We start from the raw sequence: 18,641 nt of genomic DNA, 5'->3' as shown, positions 1-18,641 counted from the left end.
ATCAAGACAGAAAAAAAACCCCCAAACATCTTTTTCAATGCTGTTATTTTTTTTTTTTGGTTTTGGTTTTTTATTTACAAAATGTATTAAAATTCTCTGTACAAAGCCTCACCTTCAGGGCTCGGGAAATGACATCCACACATGCAGTTTTTACTTTTGTCTGACGCTTGATCGTGAACTCAAGTGCAGTTTTACAGGGAAGGAACAGGTCAAAATATGAAAGCTGAAAATGACTTTCTAGCGACCCTCTAGAATCTAGGCTAATGGAAGTCGCAAGTTTTTATTCTGCAATCAAGAGTTTTCACATGCACATAGAAAATGTGGGAATTCAGTCACTCGTTTGTGAATCTTTCACTAGAAATGTACAGCTCATTTAGTTTTGTAATCCATTTGTTTTCATTATAAAACTACCGGTCCATGTTTTGGAGATCCCTCCTTTCCCTAATCCCACAGAATCACAGTTTATTTTTATCTCTCCAACACAAAATGTTACAGCAAAATGTAAATGTCCCAAGCATCCCCATTATTTCCTTTTATAAATCTATTGTAAATGTTCTTAATCCTAGTTTGTTTTCTAAATAACTCACCAAACACGTAATAATGCTCATCAAAGAAAACTAAATCTCAAAGCTTGATTTCATGTGCGATTTATATTCGGAAAACTGTGAGGTAATAAAATACTACATCATAAAAGCCATTTTGTGGATTTCTGTTTCTACAATAATGTGATCCATTTATAGCTTCAGTTTCTTGTACAGTATGCATCGATTACTACAAAAATCTCAGACGTTTATGTTGATAAGTATGTGTCAAATGTGTTCATTAGTGTATGAATGAAATGATGTATCTCAGAGCTGATTTTTGGTCTTTTGAAAGTCAAATATGAGAATTATTGTTGGCCAAAGAGGTCTTATAGCGTCAGAACTAGAAGAATTATTGAAAATTATAGATCAGGCAAAAGAATATAGTAGTGTACCACACAATTTTTCAACATATTGAACTGACACAATGATCCTGATCTGCGATTGAAATCCAAAATCTGATAAATTAATACATTGATTTAATGATTGTGAAAGCAAATATACAGTTGATGGATTACAAGCGTGTCCCCCATTGGCTTGCCATCCAGGCTCCAAAAGTCAGATCGGCTCTTTCAATGTGCTAAGATCACAAGTGATGGCTTTGTTTCTCGGTTTCCATGGAGATAGGTGTGTTCGAAGTTTAGTTCACAGATAATGACGATGGCGATCCGTTCGTTTGTGTGATTGGAGCGATGCAATGTTTCTACGATGAGTTTGCATCAGTGTGATTCTCTGAATATTCCATAAGGCACTGAAGAAAACGTGTCCAATTCTTCCGACAGTCCACGCTGGTCTTTGTTGTCTTTGATTAGCGTGCTGCGTCCGTGTGGGCAGGAGAGGCTGGGGTTCATGTGTGTATGGAGAGTGGGCGAGAGGGGCGCGCGACCCCTCTGAAAGATCCAGCCGTCTCAATAAGGTCTCTCATCATAATCATCACACGGCAACGCTGAAGGGCTCCGAATCTGTGAACACACAGACAACATTAGAAATGTGTAAATAGAAAAATGCTTTACAGAAAACCATTCTTAGGGAACAACGTTTAACTTATTCAATCTTCTATTTTTATAATGTAAGGTAATAGTAGGCAGTAGATGTGTTGATATCGGTCATATCAGTAATGTTAATTTTTAGTTTTTTTTTTACGTACTACATGTTCTCGCACCGGTAAAGATTACAGTGTCTTTTACCTTCTATTAAACACCCATTACAAATAACCCCATGTTCATGAAAACAGTTGTGAAAATAATGCTAAATATATATATACACTCACCTAAAGGATTATTAGGAACACCTGTTCAATTTCTCATGAATGCAATTATCTAATCAACCAATCACATGGCAGTTGCTTCAATGCATTTAGGGGTGTGGTCCTGGTCAAGACAATCTCCTGAACTCCAAACTGAATGTCAGAATGGGAAAGAAAGGTGATTTAAGCAATTTTGAGCGTGGCATGGTTGTTGGTGCCAGACGGGCCGGTCTGAGTATTTCACAATCTGCTCAGTTACTGGGATTTTCACGCACAACCATTTCTAGGGTTTACAAAGAATGGTGTGAAAAGGAAAAACATCCAGTATGCGGCAGTCCTGTGGACTGAAAATGCCTTGTTGATGCTAGAGGTCAGAGGAGAATGGGCCGACTGATTCAAGCTGATAGAAGAGCAACTTTGCCTGAAATAACCACTCGTTACAACCGAGGTATGCAGCAAAGCATTTGTGAAGCCACAACACGCACAACCTTGAGGCGGATGGGCTACAACAGCAGAAGACCCCACCGGTACCACTCATCTCCACTACAAATAGGAAAAAGAGGCTACAATTTGCAAGAGCTCACCAAAATTGGACAGTTGAAGACTGGAAAAATGTTGCCTGGTCTGATGAGTCTCGATTTCTGTTGAGACATTCAGATGGTAGAGTCAGAATTTGGCGTAAACAGAATGAGAACATGGATCCATCATGCCTTGTTACCACTGTGCAGGCTGGTGGTGGTGGTGTAATGGTGTGGGGGATGTATTCTTGGCACACTTTAGTCCCCTTAGTGCCAATTGGGCATTTTTTAAATGCCACGGCCTACCTGAGCATTGTTTCTGACCATGTCCATCCCTTTATGGCCACCATGTACCCATCCTCTTATGGCTACTTCCAGCAGGATAATGCACCATGTCACAAAACTCGAATCATTTCAAATTGATTTCTTGAACATGACAATGAGTTCACTGTACTAAAATGGCCCCCACAGTCACCAGATCTCAACCCAATAGAGCATCTTTGGGATGTGGTGGAACGGGAGCTTCGTGCCCTGGATGTGCATCCCACAAATCTCCATCAACTGCAAGATGCTATCCTATCAATATGGGCCAACATTTCTAAAGAATGCTTTCAGCACCTTGTTGAATCAATGCCACGTAGAATTAAGGCAGTTCTGAAGGCGAAAGGGGGTCAAACACAGTATTAGTATGGTGTTCCTTATAATCCTTTAGGTGAGTGTATATATACACAGCCATGGCCAAAAGTATTGGCAGTGACTTAAATTTTGTGTTTTGCAAAGTTTGCTGCTTCAATATTTGTAGATGATTTTTTTCTCATGTTTCTATGGTATACTGGAAAACAATAATAAGCATTTCAAGAGTTTTAAAGGCTTTTATTGGCAAAAACATTCAATATATGCAAAGAGTTAATATTTACATTGTTGACCCTTGTTCTTCATAACCTCTGCAATTCACTCTGGCATGCTGGATATCAGCTTCTGGGCCAAATCCTGACTGATGGCGATCCATTCTTGCCTTATTAGTGCTCGGAGTTGATCACAATTTGTGGGCTTCTGCTTGTCCACTCGCCTTTTGAGGATTGACCACAGATTCTCTATGGGATTAAGATCAGGGGAGTTGCCTGGCCACGGATCCAAAATTTCAATGTAATGATCTCCGAGCCACTTCATTATGACTCTTGCCTTGTGACATGGTGCTCCATCATGCTGGAAAATGCACGGATCATCACCAAATTGCTCCTGGATCGTTGGGAGAAGTTGCTCTTGAAGGACGTTTTGATACCATTCTTTATTCATGGCAGTGTTTTTGGGCAGAATTTTGAGAGGGCCCACTCCCTTGGATGAAAAGCAACCCCACACATGGATGGTCTCAGGATGCTTCACTGTTAGCATGACACAGGACTCATGGTAGCGTTCACCTTTTCTTCTCCGGACTATCAATTTTCCAGATGTCTCAAACAGTCGGAAGGGGGCTTCATCAGAGAAAACAACTATGCACCAGTTTTCTGCTGTCCAATCCTTGTACTTCCTGCAGATTTTCAGTTTGTGCATGATGTTTTTCTTGAAGAGAAGTGGCTTCTTTGCTGCCCTTCTTGACACCAGGCCATTGTCCAAAAGTTTTCGCCTCACTGTGCGTGCAGATGCACTCACACCAACCTGCAGCCAATATTGAGCAAGCTCTGGCACTGGTGGTGACACGATTCCGTAGCTGACTCCTCAGGAGGAGACGGTCCTGGCACTTGCTGGACACTCTGGGACGTCCTGAAGCCTTCTTCATTGCAGTTGAACCTCTCTCCTTGAAGTTCTTGATGATGCTGTAAATGGTTCTTTCAGGTGCAATATTCTTTGCAGCAATTTCCTTGCATATGAGGCCATTTTGATGCAAAGCGATAATGGCTGCACGTCTTTCTTTAGAGGTAACCATTGCTAAAAAGAACACAATGATTGGAAGCACTTCTTCCTACCTTTTATAGCAATCAGTCTACTATTATCCAATCAGAATGATAGAGTGATTTCACCTGACTAGTACTCGCTCACACTTTTCCAGGTGCTGCTGATATGATTAGTGGAATTATGTTGGCTGGTAATTTTGTGCCAGGACCTGTGAAACTGTGAAATTTGGGGTTTTGTGATAAAGTACATTTTTTGGCCAATGAAGTGTTTTGCAATTATTTAAAATGCATCTGATCACTCTGCACAATAATCTAGAAACAATGTGAATCAACACCACAACAACTGAAGCAGAAAACATGCGAAACACAACATTTATGTCACTGTCGATACTTTTGGCCATGGCAGTATATACACTCACCTAAAGCATTATTAGGAACACCTGTTCAATTTCTCATTAATGCAATTATCTAATCAACCAATCACATGGCAGTTGCTTCAATGCATTTAGGGGTGTGGTCCTGGTCAAGACAATCTCCTGAACTCCAAACTGAATGTCAGAATGGGAAAGAAAGGTGATTTAAGCAATTTTGAGCGTGGCATTGTTGTTGGTGTCAGACGGGCCGGTCTGAGTATTTCACAATCTGCTCAGTTACTGGGATTTTCACGCACAACCATTTCTAGGGTTTACAAAGAATGGTGTGAAAAGGAAAAACATCCAGTATGCGGCAGTCCTGTGGGCGAAAATGCCTTGTTGTTGCTAGAGGTCAGAGGAGAATGGGCCGACTGATTCAAGCTGATAGAAGAGCAACTTTGCCTGAAATAACCACTCGTTACAACCGAGGTATGCAGCAAAGCATTTGTGAAGCCACAACATGCACAACCTTGAGGCGGATGGGCTACAACAGCAGAAGACCCCACCGGGTACCACTCATCTCCACTACAAATAGGAAAAAGAGGCTACAATTTGCAAGAGCTCACCAAAATTGGACAGTTGAAGACTGGAAAAATGTTGCCTGGTCTGATGAGTCTCGATTTCTGTTGAGACATTCAGATGGTAGAGTCAGAATTTTATGAGAACATGGATCCATCATGCCTTGTTACCACTGTGCAGGCTGGTGGTGGTGGTGTAATGGTGTGGGGGATGTATTCTTGGCACACTTTAGGCCCCTTAGTGCCAATTGGGCATCGTTTAAATGCCACGGCCTACCTGAGCATTGTTTCTGACCATGTCCATCCCTTTATGGCCACCATGTACCCATCCTCTGATGGCTACTTCCAGCAGGATAATGCACCATGTAACAAAGCTCGAATCATTTCAAATTGGTTTCTTGAACATGACAATGAGTTCACTGTACTAAAATGGCCCCCACAGTCACCAGATCTCAACCCAATAGAGCATCTTTGGGATGTGGTGGAACGGGAGCTTCGTGCCCTGGATGTGCATCCCACAAATCTTCATCAACTGCAAGATGCTATCCTATCAATATGGGCCAACATTTCTAAAGAATGCTTTCAGCACCTTGTTGAATCAATGCCACGTAGAATTAAGGCAGTTCTGAAGGCGAAAGGGGGTCAAACACAGTATTAGTATGGTGTTCCTAATAATCCTTTAGGTGAGTGTATATTTTAAGCAAAACCTAATTCTATTGTTTTTTTTTTGTAAATTGCCATTGTAAATGACATGAAAGCAATTTTAAAATGAAAAAAATCTAAAATTTCCTCATGAAATGATCAGTTTTGGGTAATATACTCAAAAAGTAATACACTACAGATTGTAATCAGATTACTGATTACATAATTGAAAAGTAATCTAATTATTTTATGTTACTTTCTAACTCATTTCTACTTGTAATCTGATTACAATGAGTAAAAAATAAAATGCCTTACACTGCTTTTTTACTTAAAAATTCATTCGATTTTAGTTATTAACTACTTTGTAATCAGATTGCCAGTTGCTCGGTTACATTATTTCATTAGATGATTCAGTAACAACCATCAGATACATCAGATCAATATTCAGCCAACATCAGAATTAATGTTTCTAGAATCTTCCTCCAATTGTTTGCTGTTAATTACCAATTTCTGCAGTACAGATTTATTGTTGTTAAATATTTTTCTGGACCATATGACACTTGTAGGACATGGATAATATTCACTCCTTCCAGAATACAAAAATAAACAGAATTTGTTTCAATTGAATACTGTACCAACGTCTGACTGACTGAAATGAACCATTTGAAAACATGCCAGTGTACAGAGCACCAGCCAGAAATCTGTTCCACTTTTCAATTGAATACATTTTCTAGAAATAACGACACCAAAAAGCACCACAACACACAGCGAGCAATAGTGTCGGAGCATTACCGTTAGATCTTCACGCTTTCTGTGCCATACACATTGTAGCCCTCTCTGTACGTGGCAAAGTTCTGAGTGTTAGCTGGCGGGGCTGGCTTATAGGTTTGGGCGTTCTTTTCAAGTTTCAGCCTTTTGGCTTCTGCCCGAGACTTGTAACAGAACTCTATCAACGCCACCATCATAGCCAGCCCTAATCCACCAACCAGAATATAGAAGACACCAGCAACATTGCTCAGGCTCAGTGCACTTGTCTTGTCCTAAGAGAAGCGAGGGAGATAGTTAATATATCATGCAGTGGTGAGGATTTGATTGCATTCAGAAAACCTTCTAAACTAAACGGTTCTTCATATGTTCTTTCAGTATATATCTCTTGTGCAAGTATCAACCAGGACTACTGGCTCTGAGATACAAACATTCTGCCACTACCAAAAGGATTTAGATTCCAATGGACAGATCAATCCAAAATATTGGTCTATGATATGGCTGATATAGACTTGTATAGACTCAATGTAATTTGAAAATGCTTCCAATGGAAGACAGATAAGTTAAACAGGACCATAACTGGTGAATGTAGATGAATTAAGCTAACCTGATCTTCTCATTGGCTTCTTGAGGAAGCTGGTCAGTTACGTACAGGTCAGACCCCTGACTTAATAACCTTACATTCAGAAACTGCCTTTCCATTCTTCAACCTTCAAATTCATATTTTGACATATTTTCTACACCAGAATACTGAATTTAAGAATAAAATTTGAACCATTCTGCTGTAGTTTACCCCCCAAACTTGTCCATTTAAAAATTTGTCCATTAGTATTACACTATTTGCCATTTAACCCAATGAGCGCGCAACTTGACAACATCTCCCTGGGTTGATAATCGTTTATTATAACCTCCAATGCACCTACACTGAGACTAGTCGACCTTTCTACTTCTAATGAAACTTGCTCTAAAACTATTCGTCACGATGAGAAATGCTGGTTGAGGTTAACGACACAGGAGGTTAAATAACTGAGTAGACATTCTTCTTGCGTAAAAAGACAAATAAGTAACAACACTAATACATCAAATTTTAAATTCGAAGTTTGGTAAGTAAGAACTGCAGCATAATGGTTGTATTGTCATTTATATCAAGTGAAATAATAAGCAAGACAATTGGTAAACAAAAATAAATCTAGTCTGTCGATCAGTTTTTTAATAATTCCCCATGGATGCTCCTCTATGAGATTATCATTACGGCTTTGTAGAAGGACATTTTGTGAATGTATATACTGTATGTGTACATATATATATCTATATATATATATATATATATATAAAACAAGAAAAATATATTTTATGATAAATTAATCAAGCTATACCCCTTGATTATTAAAAATGGGGAATTGTGCAAAACTGTAAGCCACAATGTTTCCTTATTTGTGGCCAAATGTCAATATACTCCGTAATCTTACACGACTTAAATGAAGATACTAGACTATTGGCTCATTCTTTGCATATGAACAATATGTCAAAATGCACTTTTGGAATCAGTACAAAAGACCTGCAGCGACTGACCTTACTTCCAGAGTCCTTGGTTCCACATTCACCCTTATCGTACCACCATTTGTTTTTCAGCTTGGCTAAGATGCCTTGTTCACTGAGTTTCAATACTGCAAGGTTTACAGGAGTTCTTCACGTGGGAAATAACATAAATAACATTATATTATGTTATTTTATGTTATTCAAGTCTTAACTACTGCATACTTTACAAAGCGATAAAGTAGGACTCCTGGCCATTTTTAACACAGAGTGGCAGGCATTCTGACTAGAACCTTCCATTCACCAGAGCTAAACTAGGTGTGCCAGGACCTACCCGTATCGCTTTGAGTAATCGGCATACACTGTTAAAGAGAAGAAACGGGCTGGTTTCTGGAGAGATCGCCTGTGTGGCTATAAAAGCAGAGAAGCTTGATGGTTAATTTGATCATCTGAGAACAGGAATGTTCACTGGAACCCTCTATTGACTGACAGACAAATGAAAATCACCAGTAGTATTTTGCACAGGCTGAGGAGAGTTGAAGTCAGAAGTCAACAATTGTCGGCGTAGAGCACAAACAAACCAAATGAGCAAACACACATAAATGTAAACAAGACTGTACATAGAAAGTCTTGGAATAGTGACAATAACGTACAAAGTAAAAAGAGTGTATATCCTGTGGTCTGTGTGTCAGTTACAGTGCAAACTCTAACCAAATAGTGCATTGCAAATGCTACATAACATGCTAGTTTGGCTAATCAGGTTATTGTCGTTAGCATTAGCGGCTAACGGAGCAGTGTATATTGTGCATAAATGATCAACTTGTTATCCTTTTTACACGATGAAAATTTAGCCAACATTATTATAAGCTATGGATGTGTTAAAAGCCATATTTGGACCGGATTTGTTTTATATGAGGACGTTGGGTTATGTAATAATTACCAGAGCTTTATAATCCTGCGCGTATCGGTCATATCAGTAATTTTTCCAGCATTTCGTTATTTTACGTACTACAAGTTCTCGCGCCGGTAAAGATTACAGTGTCTTTTACCTTCTATTAAACACCCGTTAAAAATAACCCCATGTTATACAAAGCCAGTGTGAATTGATATGACTGGTTAATATTACCCAAACTACTGTGAGAAAGGAGTTTTCCTGGTTTTGACTTTGTACCTGAAGCTGTGTCAGAAGATGCAATATATGAAAACATCAAGAAAACCCAAACTACTTATTAGAGGATTAAGGCTTGTGACAACTTTAGGTAGGATTTATTCTGTAGTAGCTAGCTTAGCATATGCTCCTCCCAATACATAAATGACAAATAATGCTAATATATAATAACCATATTACTACAAAAGTAATCAACTAAATACTGCCTTCTGGCAAACTTGCTGTAAACTTGCAAATTTGCCACTCATTATTTTCACATGCAGATTGGCTTTGCGGCAAACTCTTCATTGTCGCCAAAGGTTTGCTGCAGGTTCACCACTGCTGGCGAAGAGCTGCAAACTTCTGGCAAACACATGCAGCGAATTGCAAGCTCATTTGCATGTGAAAATAAAATTTGCCAGCAAGTTTCCTGCAAGTTTGGCAGAATTCTAGATTTTTTTAGGGTAAAGTTGAATCCTCAATCAGCCCTTAAAATAATTTACCATGGTAACCATAGTTTCCACCAAAATACTACACTTATTACAGTTGTCACTAATGTAAACTTATAATACATTAATATGGGATCACCTTCAAACAGGGTAAGGTTTCCGAATATTTCGGCATGGGGAACGGTGTTTGAAGTAGATTACGTATGATGCACGGGGTTGTTTCGACATGACAACAATGCGTAAATGACGACCGCCCATCTCTGCAGTTTCTTCAGACATTTCTTATTCCTTGCGAATTAAACATTACAGACGTCCACCGTAACAATTAATTCCCAGGCATATATCGGGAAAACTCTTCTCATCTAAATAGGGCTTTAGAGATCACAGTTTCATCTGTGCAAGCTTCAATATGCTTGGCGGCCATATCTGGTAATACCCTTCGATTATAAACAATTAGCATAATATTAGCGGAGATTTCAGATGATTAAAGTCAACATGAAATCCAAATATATTTATATATTTATATTTATGCATTTGGCAGACGCTTTTATCCACAGCTTACAGTGCACTTATTACAGGGACAATCCCCCCGGAGCAACCTGGAATTAAGTGCCTTGCTCAAGGACACAATGGTGGTGGCTGTGGGGATCGAACCAGCGACCTTCTGATTACCAGTTATGTGCTCTAGCCCACTACACCACCACCACCATTTGGTGGTCTAATTGTGCAAATTTAGTGTACGTTATTCTAAAGAAGAAATTTTTTTTGGTCTTCTACATAATCTGTCATCAAAACAAGATGAAAATTAAACGACTTTTATTTTCGGCTGTTGCTACCGGTTGTGTAAGCTTTTGGGTAATGTTAGCCAATAGCCGAATAGTTTCAGGAGGGGAGTAATCCTTCACAATTCACTGCAAATTTTCATTCGGGTCTCGCTCCATTTTGGTATGGAACACCCACTTTTCACGATCCAATCACTGTCTGATAGATAAAATCCCTCCCAACTTTATTGTTCTTGATGAATATCCTGTTTTTGCTTAGAAAAGCTTCACATTACGAAAGTAAAATGGGAATTATTTTATTTGTTAAAGCATTTTATTTGGAGAAATGCAAAGCACTGAAATCAAATCCTGTTTTGTTAGCAAAACAAAAACTGGCGCTTGTTCGTCTAGACATAATCTGTTCATTTGAATGTTATATACATTTGTCATGGGCACTCCTGATAAGTGAGCTATGTGGCCCTAACATTTCTTTTAGCTCTGGGAGAGACACTGATTAACAATGTAATTATCATCAGAGTGTTCAGAGCGGCTGGAGTGGGAAGACTATCAGCAGCGTGGATGGCAGCGGGCGAGAGGAGAACTGCTTGTGTGACTCATGATGTCTGTTTGGAGCAGGTGGCTTCATATGGATTTGGTCTCTTTTTTTTTCTTCTCTCTCTCTCCTTTTTTGTTTTGTTTTCCACAGCTGGCAGTGTGGCTGGGTCTTGACGCGCAACTGCAGTCTTGCTGCATTAGATCATTAGAGCTAGACCATCCACTGCGTGTTGGCTAATGGGGGCTTCAAATCACTGCCAAAACAGAGAGCTGAAACAGAGAAGGTGATTATAAAAGCTCACGTAACCTTTCACCTTCATCCACAGTCAGGGGCCACAGAGCTTTTGACCAAGAGCACAAACTAAGGAATGAAAAACCTGCTCCCTAACAATCAGCAAAAGTGAAATAATTGCTGTTATTTTTAAAAAGGCTTTGAGCCCCACTTCAGAAAACTATGGAAAACATGAAGGTCAACATGAAATCAAAATGTACCCTATTTTGTTTTCTTAATACATGTTCCTGGTCTTTTCGTGCATGAGTAATTGGTGCACATAACAATAAAAATCAGAATGCAATTATATGACTTGCTAATGGAAATTACATTCCTTTTCAGCTTATAATCGTGATGGCCAATTGATTAATGTTAACCAATAGCCAAATAGCTATTTATGCATTGTTTTTGGCTACTGTTGTAGGAAATGCAGATTTGTAATATCTTTCCAATACTTTACACAGTCATTTAATGGTGGTTAAGATTAATCTAATAAAGGTCACAACAATAATGGCAAATAACGATAGTCTGTTCTCGTTGAATACCCTTTTTCACTCAGAAATATGTCACATTACGGAAGTAAAACGGGTTGCGAATGGTGTTTCGTGTTGACTTAAATCATCAGTGAACACCTGAAAAATCCTGTGAACAAAAGTTGGACTGACATCCCTAAAATATTTAAGAATAAAGAATTGCACGACCTAGTCTAACACGAAACATTTTGATTGGTTTTAAGCGATTTAAAGCATTTGGCAGATGGTTTTATCCAAAGTGACTTACAGTGCAATTATTACAGGGACAATCCCCCCGGAGCAACCTGGAGTTAAGTGCCTTGCTCAAGGACACAATGGTGGTGGCTGTGGGGATCAAACCAGCGACCTTCTGATTACCAGATTACCAGTTATTTTGATTGGTTTTAAGCGATTTAAAGCATTCGAAAATGCAAATGTACATCGAATAATAGTAGAGTGCAGGAGATTTCACTTAAATTAAAATGCTTTTAGCAGTTTCATAAATCCTTTTTTATATTCATGAATTATGTCAAGAAAAGTTATGCAATACTCAGTATTGCATTTATCCACTTGTCTTCATTTTTGAATTTATCAAAAACTTTTCTTTTTTTTTTTTTTTATACTTTGTATGATTTTCAGTGATTTTGTCATTTCAAATGACAAGAAATGAACTGGAAAGTTAAAGGAAAGCACCAACACACCAGAGGGCTGAACATATTCTGTATATATATCCTCATGTGAATCTTTAGTCAATGCATGATTGATTTCTGATTCTGTGTTCTGATTGATCTGGAGATGAGAATTATCACATCTGTGTTATTCATAGCCCCCTCAAGACACCACCAATTATTTGTACTGGTCATTTCCTTTACAAGCACTTGTTTTATAACACTTGTTTTCAGTGACTTAATTCAAACAGACTGTGTTTTAGTTCTGTCAGACAATACGTTTGAATATTAATTAGTGTAAAAACGTTATTTTTTGGGGAATTTCCTGCTGAAAAAATTATTCTAAACCAGACAAAATGTGGTTTTCTGGTCTTGGCTGATTTAAACACGTTTAGCTGGTCTCCCTGCTGAGCCAGACTGAATAGGCTGGTCTCTTTTGTTGGTTTAAGTGGGGTTTTGTGCACTTGTCTGGTCTAGCTGGTCTTCCAAACTGGCTAAGCTGGAGTTTAGCTGGTTTGACTGGTCTTCTGAAAAGGGTCTGTCTGCGTCCTGCTAGACTACTACAAGGCGCACCTGCTAAAAGTTACGGCCACTTCAAATAACAGACGAAATGCTAAAGTCTTGCAACAGTTGGATGTCACATTCATACACTGTTTTTTTGTGAGTCCCACAGCAACTTTTACAAGTTTGTAAAATTTGTAAATATACTGCAACTAAAATGTTATATTGTATACAATCACAGCACCACATCACTAGGTGGCGACATTGAGGAGAAATGAAATGAAAATGAAAAGAAGCTAGCTAATGCTAAGCTAAAAGGCTAACTGGTTATGTTGTGAGGGAATTGGAGAAAACAGAACAGAGAAATGTTTGATGTCACCACTTATATGTACCGATTAATAACAAATGTGAAATATAATTTAAAAGTTATATTTTGTCAGATTTACACAGTTAAGACAACATGAATCATATAGCAATTTCAAAGGATTTTAAAAGTTAAGCTAATATAATCGCTTTATGTTTCAAAGGAGGCGTTACTTGGGAGTGGACATGTCGAAGGTGTTCCTTATAGTCTTGCTGGATGCAGACAGATACACTTGGGTCTTCTAACCTGACTAGCTGGCCCAAAATCCCTCTTAAACCATCAGAAGAGACCAAACTAACCAACTAGGCCAGACCTGGAGACAAGCTAACCACTTTAGCTTGTTAAAGCTGTTTTTTTAGAAGGATTTTTATTTTATAACACACAGATTGAGTCACAATCTTCTAATCGCAGGCTGCTAATCTCAGGCTAACCTAGCATTAAAGAAAACTAGCCAACGAGACTGGGTTACTGTCTGTAAACAGTTGCCTAGCATAATGGAAAGTGAGACTTTAATCTTGAATCTCTCTTTACCATCTGCTAGGTGGACATTTGTCCCGAAACAGTTCACCAGTCTCACACCTAGCGTTCTTATCGCTAATGAGCTAGCCTAACTTTAGCTGCTAACCAGACAACACCAAAAACATTACTAACATGCTATGCATCTGTGTCAACTCATGTTTCTCCTCAGTAGAACAAAATCATACTGGTCATTATCCCTCCTCCGTTAGTCAAGTCAGGGTTCTGTTTGGATCTCAGATGGCATAATGTGACATCACAGGACTGAAAGGATGCTTGTTTTTTGGTTTGGTTCAGTTTGGCTCGATTCAGGAATAACAGGCTTGCCGATTACTCTGCACTATGGTACCCGATTTTGGTGACATTGAGGCTGACCTTGGAGTCACCTCCCCCGCTGCCGCACTCTCCCTTGTCGTACCACCATTTGTTTTTCAATTTGTCCAACAGGCCTTGCTCATTCAGTTTTAAAACTGCCAGGTTAACAGCATTTCTTGAAACAATAAAACATAACTTGTAAGAATATGCACAGGTCTGTGAGCAATCTACTAGATTAGCATTAGGGTGACCAGATGTCCCTGTTTAACCGGGACAGTCTCGGTTTCATGAGGATTGTCCTGAAAATTTTTCTGTTTTTAGGCTCATCTAGTTCTAGAAGCCTATCGATTTCTTTACGCAAGTGAGGAGTTTTACTTTTCATTGTAAATTATTATTATTTTTTTTCATGAAGATAAATCAAACATTTTGGATCACATTTGGACAGCTTAACATGAGCTTCTAACACTGATAACTTTGCAATGACATTTTATGGTTTTACATTTGAATGTTATGAATATTTTGTGCTAAATGTTGTATCTTTAAGTCTTTAACTGTAAATTCACATGCAAATGTCAAAATCTACATAAACTATATGTACTGTATGCTATTTTTATTAGCATGCAATTCAAAATTTGGGGACTACATAATAATTTAATGAAAGAGTAGTGAGGTGCCCAATACAAATATATTACACAAATACGATATGCACCAACCATACTATAAGGCTGTGGTTCTCACCTGGTGGACCGTGACCCAAAACGTGTCTAAGAGGGTCGCAATGCTAATTGAAAATATTAAAATGCAACTAACCAAATATTTATGTATAGTCAGGATACATAGAAAATGCTTACCATATCTGATGTTGTTGTTGATGTCAACACTGTTGAGTGTAATCTGATTACAAAGTAATTCATTAAATTAATTACCTATTTAGTCAAAGTAATGCAACACATTACATTTTAAATTCGTATAAACAGATTAAAGTTACCGACTTTCAAATAAGTTAAATACTTTTACGTGCATTACTTGGGTTTAACAAATTTCTTAAATTGTATGTATGTACGATGCATGTAAAACATTAAATATGTTCATATGTATGTGATAGCTGAAGAGTTACTAACGGGGAACGTGTGCTGCTGAGTGTATGACTCGCGTGCGACAATTAACAAGGAGGAAATGTAGACATTATTTTTAACTTAAGTAAAAGTATAAGTAACTTACTTATTTAAGTAACTTACCCAGAACTGGTTGAAGGCATATATCCAATGAAACAATAGAGTATTTTGGTGCATCTTGGTAGATGCTAGTCAAATCAATATGAGTTAATATGAATAAATTCCAATGTTTAATATTACCAACATATTAGTTAACTTTTTGTTCTGTGTTGTTGCCACTCGATGTCCATTATTAAATTGAGGTCTGGATACAAAACCAGCTGAGAACCACCACTGTACATTTTCTATCATTTCGATCAAATAAATGACATTTTTGGAACAACTGTTATTTCTATAATTATAAGTAACAGCACCTTCTACGATAGAAGTTCACAGGGATACCCACCGCGTGTCCTGGTTTGAGACTTTAAGATAATCTGGTCACCCTAATTGGCATGTAGTAGTAGTAATAGTAACGTTATTGAATACGGTGAGCTACTACTACTGAGAGTCAATCGTAATCATAATAGCAGTATAATCAGAATGGAGAACAATTTGGTTAAATAATTTCACGAATATGAAGGTAAGAGACGCTCAGAGCAAAAAAAGTGTTAAATATTCAAGGTGGCATGAAGGGTTACGCTGTTTCAAACTGAAGTGTGCGGGATGGGGACATTGTCATTGAGAAGGAAAAATAACAACAACAAACACCATGCAATTAACATTCGTCACAAGTGACAGCGCAGCTTTTACAAGCTAAATTGAAAAACTGTTGAACTGTTAAATTAAAAGTGACAATACAACAGTCAGGAAGGACAACCACACAAGACAGACAGAGAGAAATTGAAGGACGGAAACAGACAGCAGAGAGACGATAAGAGAGACACACACACACATGTGAAATGATTGCTTAAATTAGTCACTCATTCTATCAAATATAGATCTCTTTTGATTAGAAACTAACATAAACATATAAAGAAGAGAAAACTGCATCATCGTTTATCAAATGACATTAAAAATGCATCATACCGTTACCTCTTCATCACAATAGAGAAATAAAGAGAGGATGGGGGAGGGGGGAGAGGAAATGACATCACAGGACATCAGGGTAGGTGGAATACTATAACAACATGGGGACTATTGTTATATTATTCCACCCACCTTAATGCTGAGCCTTTGGGGGTCGCCACACCATAGCCTTTAGAGTCCAGATTGCCGCCCACTTTCATGGTGTCGCAGGGTTTCCGCTGCTCTATGTACTCATTCATGGTGGACTCGAGAAGAAAGGCGAATTTGCCCTTTGACTTGCGTACCCGTGCGACCCCGTCTGGTGTGGTCTTGGCAAAGACGGAGGGCTCTGCCGATTTCATGTACGACCACATTTTTTCATACACCGCTATTTTCGAACGCTGCACACAAGAGACGGGAAAGAAAAACATACAGACCGTAAATATATCATCATAACTGAAAAGCACATGTGAGATATAATACACATCTTTACAGTTTGTCATGACAGATGCTCTCAATGAGCATTAAACAATTAACAGCTTAAATGCTCACATAAACCCTGCAAGTTAGAGCCACTAAAGTTTACCTTAAAAGAAAATCCATATACATTGGTTAATCAATTAATGGTGTTGCAATTTAATGTCCCCAACATACATTACAGAGCAAGGGTGCCTACATGCAAGAGTTACACGTGCATGGTTGAGCACTCTAGCCTAACATTGAGTATGTTTACATGCACACCAATATGCTGATTACTCCCAAAAATCAGACAAAGCTAGAAATTTGCATTTACATTACATTTAAAATAATTGCGTTATTCTTTGCTTTTGGAGTTAAACCGTGAAGATTTATGTACGCATTATATAAGATGGTAAGAATGCTAGTTAAGGTGTTTACCTGCAAAGTGAAATTAGTGTAATGGGCAAAAATCAACCCACGTCGAACGGTTTATTTTTATGCCGTTTATGATCGTACACTGATTAAAGAATGTGTTTAATGCATTTACATGACCAAACAGGTTGTCCGCTTATTAAGCATAACCATTTAAGCTCTGAAGGTGTTTTTAAAGATTTCCTGTTTCAGTGGCATACCCAAAATTAAAGGCTTTTCAAGGAGGGTCAAGTGTTGGTATCATTGTAAAGAAAACTTTTCACATAATGATATAGATTATGATCAGTTCTGAGACTCTCAGATTTGACATTATATATCTCTGGGTGTGAATAAGGTTGCCCCGAAAAACTGCTTTTGTTTTGTTCCCAATCATGTCAACTGTATCTGAGAAAAACTGTATTGATACAATAAAAAGGCAATCAAAAGTTTTTATTTTTTGGTTAATATTACAAAATAAAATGTATTATAGTGTCCAAAAACAAATAAAACATAATTATTGTACAGAATAAATAATGACACATGCAAACACAACAATGACTAAAGGTTTGCATAGCATGCAGACATGGTGAGACTTCAGATTCTGAGTTTCATTCTGTGCCATTTGAGTCATTATTGAGTAATTTACTTGGCGCCATTTCCTGGTGGTCATATGTAACATTGTGCTTCGTGTGGATTATTTTATGATCTATGCATCTGATTACCTTGTGTGTGGGCTTGTTTGAAACGTAATGGCCTCCTCTAAGTAATGGTATGTGATATTTTATGTTCCATAAAAAACATGGCATCCAAGCAATACCAACATAGTTGTCAAAGACATATACTTGGTTATTACTCACTATACTTTTGTCTGTGAGTGAAACAAATAGACTGGATGTATTTGCTGCACTTGTTCAGTTTTGGTCATAATGCCTACATGCATTGGAATGTAGAGTTTCTAAGTTTTCAAACAATACCTATTTTGTGTTGGTCAAGACTGCAGTTATTATTATTTTGACAATTGTTATTTTCGCAGACCACCGGCAGGGAATAATCGATGCAAAAACGTGCATGTAGATGTGCTCCGTACTATTTTACATCTACATTTATTCATTTGGCAGCCGCTTTTATCCAAAGCGACTTACAAAAGAGGAAAACATAAGCGAATCATCTTAAGGAGACATTGTTACGAAAAGTGCCATAAGTTTCACTAGCATCAGAATAGTATTCAAACAGATTTAAGTGCAACAAAAATTATAATATTTTTAGTAACTGGTTAAGTACTCTTGGAAAAGAGAGTGAGTCAGCTTCACGGATGGAGTTGGGAAGGTCATTCTATCAATGTGGTTTGATGAAACTGAAAGTCTGGGAAAGTGTTTTGGTGCCTCTTTGTGTTGGTACAACAAGGCGACATTCCTTAGCTGAACGCAGGCTTCTGGCGG

The 18,641-nt window shown here is 38.1% G+C and overlaps 1 protein-coding gene across 3 annotated transcripts in view; it reads right to left on the bottom strand.

Moving 5' to 3' along the window:
* The window catches only part of gria3b (glutamate receptor, ionotropic, AMPA 3b), a 160,587-nt gene continuing 141,946 nt past the window's right edge, over nt 1-18,641 (bottom strand). Inside the window, exons 13-16 of one of the 3 annotated variants that reach the window (XM_052149731.1) lie at nt 16,486-16,733; nt 14,231-14,345; nt 6,603-6,850; nt 1-1,543 (exon numbers count right to left, since the gene is read on the bottom strand). In XM_052149731.1, the coding sequence (XP_052005691.1) occupies nt 6,605-6,850; nt 14,231-14,345; nt 16,486-16,733 (609 nt within the window). In that variant the 3' untranslated portion in view covers nt 1-1,543; nt 6,603-6,604. Of the gene's footprint in view, nt 1,544-6,602; nt 6,851-8,147; nt 8,263-14,230; nt 14,346-16,485; nt 16,734-18,641 lie in introns of those variants that run through there. The other 2 variants (XM_052149732.1, XR_007972572.1) reach the window with 2 other exon arrangements.

The sequence above is a fragment of the Xyrauchen texanus genome, chromosome 19 (assembly GCF_025860055.1).
Source record: "Xyrauchen texanus isolate HMW12.3.18 chromosome 19, RBS_HiC_50CHRs, whole genome shotgun sequence".
Lineage (NCBI taxonomy): Eukaryota > Metazoa > Chordata > Actinopteri > Cypriniformes > Catostomidae > Xyrauchen > Xyrauchen texanus.
Note: the sequence above shows the minus strand (reverse complement) of the source record. Positions and strands in the feature narration are given on the sequence as shown.